The sequence below is a fragment of the Heptranchias perlo genome, chromosome 24 (assembly GCF_035084215.1).
Source record: "Heptranchias perlo isolate sHepPer1 chromosome 24, sHepPer1.hap1, whole genome shotgun sequence".
Lineage (NCBI taxonomy): Eukaryota > Metazoa > Chordata > Chondrichthyes > Hexanchiformes > Hexanchidae > Heptranchias > Heptranchias perlo.
In genome coordinates, this window is record NC_090348.1 from 27,806,961 (window position 1) to 27,820,820 (window position 13,860).

Below are 13,860 nucleotides of genomic sequence, written 5' to 3' on the forward strand. Positions count from 1 at the left end.
GCGGAGGTGCTTGGATTGCTATATGGGTGCAATCGATTGCATCCTGCACCCATGGGAAGCCAGCCACAGTGTGGGATCCCACTACCCTTTCCGTCTGGCTGAGGTCGTCCATGGGTAAGTTGACATCGTGCGAGGCCCTGCGAAACAAGCCATCGGTGACCTGACTTATGCACTTATGTGCAGACGACTGAGAGACTCCGGCGATGTCCCCGGTGGCACCCTGGAATGATCCGGAGGCGAAGAAGCTGAGGGCAGTGGTGACTTTGACAGTGACAGGTAAGGAGATGCTGCTCGGGCCAGCCAGGACCAGCTCGACATGAAGGATGCTGCAGATGTCTGCGACTACCTGGCGATTGACTCTGAGCCTCCGTATGCACTGCTCCTCAGAGAGGTTAGGAAGCTGAGCCTCGGTCTGTAGATCCTGTTACGAGGGTAGTGCCTCCTGCAACGTCACTCGCTCTGTTGTTGCCCTCTGTGCTCTTGTGCAGGTGCCTGTGGCACAGCACTGTGTTGTGGAGCTCCAAGTGGCGGAGGTGGACGTCGTGCCTGGCGAGGTTGGTGATGTTGCTCATCCTCGGATGTAGTGGTGAATGCAGTCATGGCGCCCCCCCCATCCTGACGGTGTGAGTTTGACGGGGTCCGCAGAGTAGTTAAATATGTATGAAGAGAAGAATTTTGAGTGGAAACTAAGAATTTTCAGTGAAAACACAAAGATCTCGCAGCCAAAACTTTGTGTGAAAGAACTGAGTGCCCTGCTGCAATAAGTGACTTTTTCTCCTCAACTTCAAAGAAGCATTTGAAGGTGCAACTGGCTGCTGGCTGAAACACATCTGTTGCATCATGGACTATTTCCCACAGCACGGGGAACATGCTGAGGATGCTTCAAAATCGCACCCCTGCCTCAGTGTCGAGAAAATTAAGTAGTTCAACTAATTAAACTATCTAAACAACTGTGTAAACTATCATCCCGCCGGCTTTAATTGCCGGTGGGACTTCCGCATTCGGGAGGCGCACGCGCACCCAGACGCGTCAACGGGGAACCCGGAAGTCTGTGGGTTGGAGCCGGATTCCAAACCCTATCGGGATTTCCCCAATTTTCCGAGTCCCCCGCCCCCACCGCATCCGCAATTTCCCAGGAAAATTGAGCCCCGGATGTCTCAGGGAGTGCATATACATTTTAACACTGCAAACTATGACATGTTGAGATAAATAGTGCTGTTTATTTATTGCATTGTTTACTTATTTTGCATTTCTTAATACAGGATATGGATTTCAGCCAACTACAGCTAGCCTGTGTAATGATTGTGACTAAATAATGACAATAAATACATTCATATAATTTCTTGAATTTCTGGACTAATATTAAGTGCAGATGCCACGATCTGAACTCCTTTGGCCCATGTAGTAGTTCTGAAGTCTTCGTCAATACTTGGAATACTTAGGAAGAAGCCACTGGGGGTGTAAATTGTGTCAGCAGTTTTGAAAAGTGCTTGATATAAAAGAGTATTTTGAATGTCCATAAAACAAAATATTTATTTAAAACACTAGTTGATCTCCCATGGCCTGGCGTACGGGGGAGGTGGGAATTTCCACAGAGTTCTTCCAATTTCCTACCTTTACTAAAGCAGAAACCCTGGAAAAATGGCACAAATGACCATTTTTAGCTATTAATGCTGTTTCTCCAGGGGTTCTGCTAATCTCCCACCAGAGAATACCCACGGAAATTCTAGGTGCATGAGTCAAATTCAAGTCTAGTCTTCGGGTGAAGCAGAGATAGAGGCGGGAGATATTTGGACCGTGTTGTGCGGGCATAATTCAGTCCCCATTTTAGAATCATGCATTCTGTCTGTATTTCTATATTTCCATTATAAATATCCATATCCATATTTTAAATGAAAATTGCTAATGTAAACTTGTCTTGCTGTAATTGCACCCTCCTGCCAGTGGTAGGACTGCATCACTTCCAATGGGGGAGGGTGTTATTAAGCATTACAAGTTTACACAGGCAGTTTCCATTATAAATGTGGACATAATTTATAATTGAAAAACGTGACAGGAATTCTGGACAGATGTAAGATTTTCAATATATTACTACTTGGTCACCCACGGTGTTGCACACAGTAAGTTGGAGAATACGGTGTTACTCTTACCTGTTTCTGCTGTTTTTGTGTTGCTGTTTCTCTCTCTGTTTTGTCTTTTCTCCTTCTGGTATCTCTTTCTCCTTTCCTCTGTCTCTTTCTCACCCAACTCTTTTTGCTTTTTCCTGTGTTCTCTTTAGCTTATCTCTCTGACTTTATTTTATTTACTTCTTCCTATTTGGGTGGGAGATGGTAGGCTGCATGGCATAGTGTAGTGGGGGAAAGATCCACCAACAGCTGCAGGCTACAAATGGCTGGGGTTACAGGGCAAATGTGGCCCTCAGCAACTTCCCTCCCATCTCTTCCCCTAATAGTTCATGTTTCTCACCTCCTCACCCCCATCATGCCCCCATGCTTACCCCTTCATCTTCCCACTATCTCCATCCTCTCCCTTCCTCCCATCACTATCACTTTGTCTTCCCCTTTGAACTGTCCACTCAACCCCCATATCCTTCCTTTCCCCTTTCCCCTGCTGACACTCACCTAAACATCCACTCCCACAGGTTTCCCCAAGGACAGGAGGTGAGAGGCTCTCTCAACCTCAACTCACTCCCACCTTTCTTTCTTCCTTCCTTCCCAGCAAATCAGTTCCCTTCAAAAAGGATTTTCTTCAATTTTTGACTTGACATTTTAAAAAAGCAATCAAATTAGAATAAGGAAAGACATTGCCTACCTTTCTGTATGTCTTTTTTCTTTCTCCTTCTCTCACTTTCTGTCTCTCTCTCTCTCTCTCTCTATGTCTCTTTCTGACTCAAAGGTGTAAGTAATAGTTGGCAATTACTTTTTCTGTCACCAAAACACATGCAAGAAAATTAGATGGCTTGAAAAATGAACTGGTATTTTTTTTGAAAACTGAACTAATATTAACATGAAATAGACTCGCTCTTTTGAATCTCTCTTTCCCTCCTTTATCATAATATACTTTCTAAGTTTGTAGAACACAATACAAAAGCTACAACAATCAGAACATTGCCATTCTTTCTTGTGTACGCATGCACACGCACATATATACAAACACACACACGCACACACAAACATATTCTCTGGTTTTAAAATAAAAATGCTGAGTATAATCTTTATTTCAATAAAGCTTTTGAAATTTGTCTTCCTATTTGAAGAAAAGCTACTGAGCAGAAAGTGCTGGAAGCTAAAGAAACATCTCCCATTAGTATGACTATTGAATAATTGATGAATCCTGAAAATTAGGAGCACTGAACATAGTCAATTAAACAATTCAAATTCAGCTCACAGAGTCACAGCTCTGAGCAAAAATATCAAGTCTAAGCCCAGGCTTTTGTAAGAGGCTGAGGCCTTCAAGTAGAAACGTTAATGAAGGCATTTAAGGACACAATTGTAAGGGGTAGATTTGATTTTGTTATTCTGAAATATGTGATTTTTTGATTTTTAAAATTTTGTTTAAACCTTTATTTTGAACATTAAAAATTTCAGTTACTGAGAAAAAATAGCAAATGAAAAAAATATTCAGAAAGCTTCTTGAAAAATTTGTGGGAACCTGGTGGCCAGATTCTGTAATCTGTTTACAGAGACAACCACCATTAAAAATGTGGATATATAAATTTTAATGGGGAGAAAAGTGTGACAAATGCATAACCATGTAGAAATCTGTCTTGGGCGGTAACGCAAAGTGGGCGGTATCCCATCAGCCTCCAGTTATACATCCCGCCTGGCAGTCAATTCCATTTAAGTCAATTGTAAATGATGAATTGTTATTCTTCTTGTTGTAATACACTCCCAATCATCAGTAACTCACTCTGTAATGCTGCTCTGTAACTTCCTCCAATTAAATATTGGGGAGACCGAAACCATTGTCTTCAGTCCCCACCACAAACTCCGTTCCCTAGCCATCGATTCCATTCCTCTCCCTGGCCGCTGTCTGGGGCTGAACCAGACTTTTTGCAACCTCAGCGTCCTGTTTGACCCCCAGCTGAGCTTCCGACCCCATATCCTCTCCATCACCAAGACCGCCTACTTCTACCTCACCTGTCTCCACCCCTGCTTCAGTTCTTCTGCTGCTGAAACTCTCATCTATGCTTTTGTTACCTCTAGACTCGACTATTCCAGTACTCTCCTGGCTGGCCTCCCACCTTCACTAAACTTGAGCTCATCCAAAACTCTGCTGCCCGTATCCTAACTTGCATCAAGTCCTGTTCTCCCATCACCCCTGTGCTCGCTGACCGACATTGGCTCCTGGTCCATCAATACCTCAAATTTAAAATTCTCATCCTTGTGTTCAAATCCCTACAATGCCTCGCCCCTCCCTTTCTCTGTAACCACCTCCAGCCCTACAAGCGAAAACCGTTCCTCCGATTCTGGCCTCTTGTGCAACCCCGATTTCCTTCGCCCCACCAGGAAATTGCTGTCTTCCTGCTCCAGACTGACTCTACACACTATCTTTTTGCCACCTACTTGCTGACGTACTACCACCCACTGACACAGGAGATCCACAAATTATATAAATTATTCATTGTATTAGATTGAGATACAGATAGTAACACATTCCCAGGTGGTCTAATGTTTATAAACTGTCTGAGCATTATTCTGATACTTAATACTTAATGATATCACGTGAGCTCCTTGTGTTCCTATCTGTAGCACACTCCAATCCAATTGCTTCTCTCTATGTTTAACATTATTTTTATCTCTTAAACTGTGCGTTATAAATACTTTGTGAGCAAGTACAGTTAAGAAAGGAAAATAATTTGCAGTGACCTTCTTATGCCAATGAAAAATTTGTGATTTTTAACATCGAACAGGAGATGTTTATTCCTATTTAACATTTCCTGTTGTTTTCCTAATCCCTTTAATTATATAAATTCGCATTTGTGACCTTCTGATTTGATTTTGAGACAATGTGCATTCTCTATGAGTAAAGTAGCAAATTGAAAAAACAGATGTAAGACGAGTGGATCAGAGTTAATGTGGTTTTTCGAACGATCTGTAGAAGAGACCTATGGCGTAGACATTTCCATGCTGGTCATCATCACAGCTATTCCATCTTTGGCTTTCGGGCGAAGGAGTCAAAGAGAGAAACAGCTGAACGCAACGTCACTTATCATTTTCCCCAGAGTGGAATGCCTTGCTATTGCATCACATTCTCGCTGGCAGTCTGGCTGAGGAAAAAGTACGGGCCTCGTCCAACTCAGGAAAATTAATGCAAGTGACAGTTAGCTGGTGGGATTCGCATTTGTGACCTTCTGATTAGAAGCCAAGAGCTCAACCACTGGAGCAATCAGGCTGCCAAAACATCTATTATTTAAATTCACATAGTTTACATACAAGCAATATCCTTGATAGAAACATTTGGGAATCTTGGACTGTGCTCTTTAGCAAATGCGATCCAAAATGTCTACATAAGATTAAGTTTTTGCTTTAATAAAGTGTTTCAAAAAGGCACTTTTTGGAAAAATTGCTTAGTTTGCCTTCTGTTTTCTATCTCAAAGAATTCTAGCATTGATTACAGATAATTTAAACTAAATACAAGCAGGATGGAATAAATCTATATAATTGAAAGTCTTGTATCCAGCATGCATCCACAGGGTTACACCTTTCAAAGGCAAGATGCCTGAAAATGTTACCTCAGAGTGGGGTCACAGCCCAAAATGTCACATATCTGCAGGCTAAGTAAACTCATCTCTGAAAGGGGTCACATCAAAATCAGCCCCACCATTTCTACAATTTCTGTTGAGCCACAAGCACTTTGGAACCTGATTCCAGAGCCATAGGGCATGATTTTGACCCCAAGCCGGGAAGGGGGTGGGGGGGAACATAGGAACAGGAGTAGGCCATTCAGCCCCTCGAGCCCGCTCCGCCATTTGATAAGTTCATGGCTGATCTGTGATCTAACTCCATATACCTACCTTTGGCCCATATCCCTTAATACCATTGGTTGGCAAAAAGCTATCAAATTGCGGATGGGAAACCAGGAAGTACGGGTTTCCCAGACATCCTTATGATTTTGACGTAAGGACGTCTATTTTTTTTTGTCGGTTTGCCATCCGACTGGCCGGCCTGATTGACAGGCTGGCCTCAGTAGGACGGGAGAGCAGCCATGGAGAGGACGTGAAAAGGTAAGTCTTCAGGAAAGTCTTTGTTTGTACGGATGGGGGACATGGGTGGGCATGGCGGCACCGGTGGGCCTAGGGGTCACTGGAGGGGAGTCCGTCATGGGGGAAGGGATTGGGGTCATTGCAGGGGTCCGCGATCGTGTAGGGGGAATTGGGGGTCATCGTGGGGGTCCACGATCGTTGGGGGTTTGCTGCAGGTAGGCTTGTTGGACCTGGGGGAAGCACTCCTGCTCCTCCAGGCCCACAACCTGTGCCAGAAAGGCACTTTCCGGCAGTTTCGGGCCTTCTCGTTTTCTTTCACATGGCGTAAAAGAGAAGGCCCGGGAATCCCGGCTCCCAGGAGTTGAAATTGGAAACTCTGGATTAATGGAGGCCCGCAGACCCGTTGAAAGATTTTAATCACCAAATCGCCTCCTGGGAGCAGGTTGGTCGCCCACCCCTCGCCCCGCCCTGATGGAAACTGGAAGTGGGCGGGTTGGAGGCGGGTTGGGGGCTGGTCCGAAATGGTTGCAATTTTGAATACTCCCCCCGCCCCCTGACCCACCCGTTTTTCCCTTTTAAAATCGTGCCCATGCTGTCACTTGTACGATGCGGAAACTGATTTTCAGTGATTCAAAAGTAGCAGTATAATTGCATCTTTAGCGTGTCTGATGCATTGTTAGATATAGTTGATTAGAGGCTTCTGTGAAATATTGTATTCATTAATGTGTTTGGCTTAATTCATGCCTGTTATTTTATTGAAGTGATCAGTATTGCATGAAATGGCTTCTTGATTACACATTGATACGCAGAACAATATACAATTATTACTGTCATGTTTATGGACAATTAACCTCTTGACAGTGTAAACATTAAAGCACAGTTCACAAAAGAACACAGGAACAATAGAGACCGACTTTAAACAGGAAAGTTATATCCAGCCAATTTCCTGCCTAGTGTTTGCAAAATTAATAAAAATTGACTTGGAGATCCAGCATGAAGAGTGCAAGTTGGCCTTAAAATAATCACAACTATTTTTTTCTTTTGCAGAATCGATCAGCTATTACATCAATGAAGATTTCATCCAAAAAGGTAGATTTTTATTTTATTTACTGAGAACAGTTTTAATCTATTTCTTGGCATTTCATTGCACTTTGAGATTAAAACTGTTGTCGGTATGTTATACCTGCTAATGACAGGATGCTATTTCTATAAAATAGTTTATCACTGTTATAGCCCAGTTATAATGGATTGGTGGAATGTTTGGAGTGATGCAATGTTTGACACAGGAACTGCAATATAATTGAAGGGTGAAGTGGCTCATCTAACTGTACATCAAATTCTGGCAAGCAGTATGAGACCACCTCGAGCAGATATTATGTCATTAGACGCAGTATAACTGTAACTGGTGTGAGAAAAAGAAACTTCAGGAAAAATTCGCAAGTAGTTCTAATGTTGTAAGCTTTATTCCTAAATGTTTTAGATTGTCCTGTACGCTCTTTGTCAACTTAAATAATTGTAACCAGCATTTAGACGCTATTGAACAGAACTTTGCATGTGTGTCAAACCCACTTCGTTAACACTTAACTTCACTTAACTGAAAAAATGCTGTTCCATAAAAATTGATGGGCCGAGTAGAATCTGAGGCTGTTCATTCCAAGATAAAGAATTGGTTAGAATAAAATCAGTGTCTGTAGAATATGCACTTGAACTCCTGAACAAGTACTGAGCACAGTTACCCGATGCTACTATTGCAATGGCCGGCATGTCATAATCCTCAGTGAGAAGAGATCAGATAACCTGGAACATCATCAATTCACCTTTGGAAGCTTTAAATGAAAACAATGTGTCCTGATGTAATTTTCCATAATACAAGTTAGGGAGGTTGGTATCAATCCATTTTAAAACAAAATTTATAGCATACAAAATGGAGCAGAGTATTTTATTGAAAGCAGAAAAAAATAGGGCAGCAATAAATGTCAACCAACATATCAACTTAACAGTTTCAGATCAAATAATGAGAATGCTAATAAAAGTTTTGTATTCATGAACTAGATTTAGCCTTATTCTGATTTAAGTACTGAGATTTCAAACAGCCTAAATATTCATGCAGGCAAAGTTATCTGAATATATCTAAAGGTCTAATTCCTTGGTGACATTGCATAAATACCTCCTTAAGGCACTGACTAATAGATCATTGATATCAATGTGTCAGTGCATAAATACACCATCTGGTCCATTCCTGAGCCATACAGACCAGGAAGATCTCATATTTGATCTGTGATCTCAGCCAGGTGCTGAGTAGAGGTCAATTAATTTGGCCTTAGCTCCCCTGGGCTGGCAAAGTGAAAAATCAGCCAGGGTTCCAGCTCTTGATAAGCACCCAGTGACTTCTTCAAGAATGTGTATGTGTAGTGTGTGGTGATGCCACCCAAGAAGGAATAGTCTGCCCACACTCACTGAAACATGCAAATGGTCACTTGGCTGAAGTAATGTGACTCAGCACCTTCAGGAAAAAGAGGGGACAGACAAAAGGAAAAATTGAAAAAATCTTTGGAAAAAAAAGAAAGTCTCCTAGATCTTGTTTATTGCTATGTCACTTGTGAATTTTGTGGTTTCTTTTACCATGAGGGGAAAAAATTAGATCATCTGTATTAACAACAATTTATGATCTTTTTGTAACAGCAACAGCTATATGTGAGTTCAGACGAAGGTATTACCCAGGTGTCTTTTCATCGCTGCCATGTCTATGGTACAGCCTGTGCTGACTGCTGCTTGGCCAGAGACCCTTACTGTGCTTGGGATGGCAAATCCTGCTCCAGGTTCTATCTAACTGGCAAAAGGTAATAGAAACAACGATTATTGTAGGTTGTTTTATGTTGCCCAAAGACACCATCAGTCAATCCACAAGTAAAATATTTGATCGCTTCATAAAAATATTTAAATAGACCCTACAGTTAAATGATTACATATACAAGCTGTTTTTACCGCGTGGTCGCCGATGATTGCAATCTTTTATGTAAACAATCCAGCCTTAATAGAACCATAGAGCTATAGAAGTTTACAGCACAGAAGGAAGTAATTCAAACCATTGTATCTGTGCCAGCTCTTTGTTAGATTAATCCAATATTAATTCCACTGCCCTGCTCTCTCTCTGAGGAGGAGGTTTTATGGAGGTGCCTCTAATACATGTGTCTTTGGTATCAGAGCTAATGGCTGTTTATGGCTTTAGATCCACTACTTTGTCTCTAGCCATGGGACAGCCAGGTTCTCAGTTCACCCGTACAGGCTAGCAATGCATTTTTACCACTGTTGGACTTTAAGACCTTTCCCTGACATCGACCAGAATGATGAAGTTGCAAATGTACAGGGTTTGTGTGTGCACAGTTGCTTCAAAATCACAGTTGCGCCTTCTGAAAACTTCTGAGCAATTGGACATATATAAATCGTGTGCATACGCAGTTGTCCAGTTGTTGCCGAATCCACCTGACGATAAATGAGGCAATTCCTGCATCAAACACAATTGAAGCAGTCCTGTAACGTTAAAGTGACAAAGATAGGGGTTAATTCATAAAACAGTCACTAAATATAGGGTATTTGTCACATGTAAAGATCCTGGTCGCTTCCATTTTCTATAGTGCCAGTGCTGTTTTTGAATGGGTTTTTCATCCTCATGAAAGAATGATGTTTTCAGCTGTCTGAGGGGAATTGTTCTGTTTTTAATGAGCTTTTCTGAATAGGTGCTCCGTTTAGTGCCACCAGGGATACACATAATGTTGAAATACCACATTACACCCATGAATGATTCTTTTCAAGTTTTACCCATGTAAAATAACCACTTGTTCAGACTTTTGAATGGCCACTTGCATCTCTATCACTCACATTTATAGAGTAAATGATAATGATAATTTTTTCCAGTGAAGAGAGCAGCAGCGGAGAAGGTACTTGATTGCAGGCTTGGGATTGGAGTTAAACCAAACCAAGCCGTTTATCATTGATAATACTTGTCAGTTCTCAGTCAGGTCATTAGGTGAGAATCTCTGCAATTGGGAGGAGGAGGCAAACAAATTCTTCTTCGCAGCTACTCCCTATAGATGGATCTAGGCATCCTGCCAACCCACTTATAAAAACCACCATCACATTGTGCACTTGGACTCTACTGTTCTGCCCTGCTTTCTGGTAAGACAATGACAATGTGCTCAGAAAAAAAGAGAATCTCATTACAAGTAATGATTGTCTAGAAGAGGATTAAGTAATAGCAATTTTTTATTCTGGAGTTTTACAGCACAGGATGAACAGAGATAGTTTGTTTCAAAGAAGCGCACAACTTTTTAATCAGTAGGTAATTTTCTTGAAACACTTGGGGGTAAATTTTGCCCTCAATGCCTAGGCTGCAAGCTGGTGTACAGGATTGCCTGCCTGCAGTAGAACCCATCCAACCTTCATTCTATTGATTTCAATGGAATCAATCGGGAGGTTCTATAAAAGATGGGTGATCCACTCCGCCAGATTACTGCCCATGAGTTGAAGATGAAAATTTACTCCATTTTATGTCCACAGCTCTGCCTACATACGAATTTTGATGCCCCGGTCACAGAAATAGCTGTTTACATCCTTTTTAATTGTGCTTTTGTTTTGGTTACAGGAGAAGCCGTAGACAGGATGTGAGACATGGCAACCCGATGACACAGTGCAGGGGCTTTAATCTGAAAGGTGAACATTACAATAAGAACATAAGAAATAGGAGCAAGAGTAGGCCATATGACCCTCGAGCTTGCTCTTCCATTCAATAAGATCATGACTGATCTTCTACCTCAACTCCACTTTCCCACCCTATCCCCATACCCCTTGATTCCTTTAGTGTCCAAAAATCTGTCGAACTCAGTCTTGAATAAACTCAACAACTGAGTATCCACAGCCCTTTGGGTAGAGAATTCCAAAGATTCACAACCCTCTGAGTGAAGAAATTTTTCCTCATCTCTGTCCTAAATGGCTGATCTCTTATCTTGAGACTATGACCCCCAGGTTCTATACTCTCCAGCCAGGGGAGCAGCCTCTCAGCACCTACCCTGTCAAGTCATCTAAGAATCTGCTATTAATGATGCAGCAGAAAGATCTTGAAAGTCATTCGTGATGCTGAAGTAGGCATTGGAAAAGTTCTAATTTCTTAGACCAAAAAGTACCAGCAATAAAATTAGGAACTGTGAAGCAGCATTTGTTTAAGATAAAAAGGAAAACTATAAATAGAAACATAGAAAATAGGAGCAGGAGTAGGCCATTCGGCCCTTCGAGCCTGCTCCGCCATTCAATATGATCTTGGCTGATCCTCTATCTCAACACCATATTCCCGCTCTCTCCCCATACCCCTTGATGCCTTTTGTGTCTAAAAATCTATCTAGCTCCTTCTTAAATATATTCAGTGACGTGGCCTCCACAGCCTTCTGTGGTAGAGAAAATGTGGGAATCTCAAATAAGATCAAAAAAATACGGGAAATACACAGCAGGTCATCAACATCTGAAAAGAGTAAAGACAGATGATCATCATAACAGGGTTTTTTATTTGCTTTTTTAATTTTAGTTCTTTAAAGTGTCATCTGTTAAAATATGTTCAAGCTGCACTGGGGCATTTTGGGACTGGATAAGTTCTTGTAACACCCTTGTTCTAAAACTTCTCTGGAAGTGTACAACTTTGACTGCAACGGACAGTTTGTGCTGTAGGAGGCACTGTAGCTTAGAACTGCCTGTTGGCAATATGAATGGACAAACATATCAGTACACATTCTCTTACCTGCTACCTTAGCGAAGGCGTTAATCCAGTTAAAATAATGGACAAACAAATGTCATAAAAATGGGTTAAGCGTTCGTCCATTAATATCACCAGCAGTCATTTCTAGTTGTTTCTGTTGCAGACAATGTGAGCTTTTCCAATAAGTTTTTTGGGAAAGAGTCCTTGGCCTGGAGTTTCCTCTGCATTTGCGCCCGAAACACCCGTAATCTGGGCTCAAACCAATGTCGTGGCCTAAAAGATCGCGGAATTTTAAGCGCAAGTGAGTTAACCACATAACTACAATACGCCTAAGTCTCCTCGGTCTTTTACATCCGTTCATCCAACTTTCCGTCCGAACGAATCTCCGCCCACAAAGCCAGCCATGACACGGACTCTTAAATGTGAGTATCCTCCAATTGCACTGGTTCAGGGGTCTCTCAACATTGCGACCAGATTTTCAGGTGCAGCAGGAAACAAAGTAATTTTTCTTGTCTTTTAATTGCAATTTTTAAAATAATTTTAAAATATTTATCCTCACTGAGATCTGCTCTGTATTTTCTGTTTTTTTAAATGCATTTTTATGGCATAGCTATAAGTCACAGTCTGTGTGTCCTTATCCAGACAAGTGGAAGCTTCTATTTTGATACAGTCCAACACTCAGACACATTTCTCAAGTAGCCTCAAAGTTTGAATGGGAGTTGGAAGCCAACAAATGTACAATTATTTGTAAAGTGTCATTTTGACAATGCATCCTCTAGAAAAAGATCCAAGAATTGTCTACCTAGCAAACGGTTAGCAAATGTTACTTGCCTGCCACACAAAACCTGGAAGGACCATAGTAAAGAACCCCCCCTCAGATTGAGCTTTACATGCTTCCTATTGTTTTATCATATATAAGTGCTAAATTCTCCATGCTCCTTTGGCATTCCATTCTTTTTAAAAGAGAGCAGGTTTATTGATCATTTTATGAAACCGCATTTTAAGTCCGCAATGCGATGCAGTTTCAGGACCACAGTGTGCAGCTGGTCGACCAGGGTTACATTGCCAGCTGTGCTGTGCTGGAGTCATGCTGAGATGAATGTTTTCGGAGCTCTGCTCATGCATGCTTGGGCGTGTGTGCAGAACTCCACTCCCGGGCAGATCATTTTTAATGTTATCAGAGCTGATGTGAATGTCTGATTTCTTATAACATTAAAAACTTGATAAGTAGGCAAAAGTACTCTTGTAAAGTGTTTGTTCCCAGCCCCTTCCACATTACCGTGGGAGGCTGATCCTTCAGCCATTGCACCCACTGGGATTTTTCCGAGCTAGTTAACTCCGTGTCTTCAGAAGCAACTTAAAAACCTATCTCTTTGTCTCCCCAACCCCTCCCAAAATGACCTCACTTCTACCCCCTTGTAAATTGCTCTGAAAATATCTATGAATAACCTCTTGGTAATATAATATATCATGAGCTTTGTTAGTCTCACCTAGTATGTAACTGGACTACCCAATTTGGAAAAATTATACATGCTGGCCTGCCTCAGCCCACAGACACTTACATCTCTGATTGACAAACAGAGCTGTACTGACAGGTAAAGCCCAAAGATTCGCCTGTACTGTTGAAAGACAAAAATACACAGAGCTGTTAAATGGACAGAAACAAATAACTAAGAAAATAGGTCAAATTTATTAAAATAACTCCAAATGTTTATGCAAAGTTAATTGCTGCTAAGCTTTCCAGATGAACAAATTCAGTGCATCTTTCTGCAGATTTGACGTACTATTTCAGTTTTGCTTCACATTTTTATGCTGCTTTGTGACGTTACATTCACAACACCTGAGGAGAGTTATAAAGATCGAGGACAGAAAGAAACATTGGGGTCTAAATTGGGCCACGTAGCGCCTGTTG

General features: G+C 41.6%; 1 protein-coding gene across 3 annotated transcripts in view; it reads left to right on the top strand.

The window, feature by feature from the left end:
• Positions 1-13,860, top strand: part of sema3c (sema domain, immunoglobulin domain (Ig), short basic domain, secreted, (semaphorin) 3C) — a 206,022-nt gene that overhangs the window by 179,492 nt on the left and 12,670 nt on the right. For all 3 annotated transcript variants that reach the window (XM_068004943.1, XM_068004942.1, XM_068004945.1), the window contains exons 14-16: positions 7,253-7,294; positions 8,888-9,045; positions 10,848-10,915. In XM_068004943.1, coding sequence (XP_067861044.1) covers positions 7,253-7,294; positions 8,888-9,045; positions 10,848-10,915 — 268 coding nt within the window. The remainder of the gene's footprint in view (positions 1-7,252; positions 7,295-8,887; positions 9,046-10,847; positions 10,916-13,860) is intronic.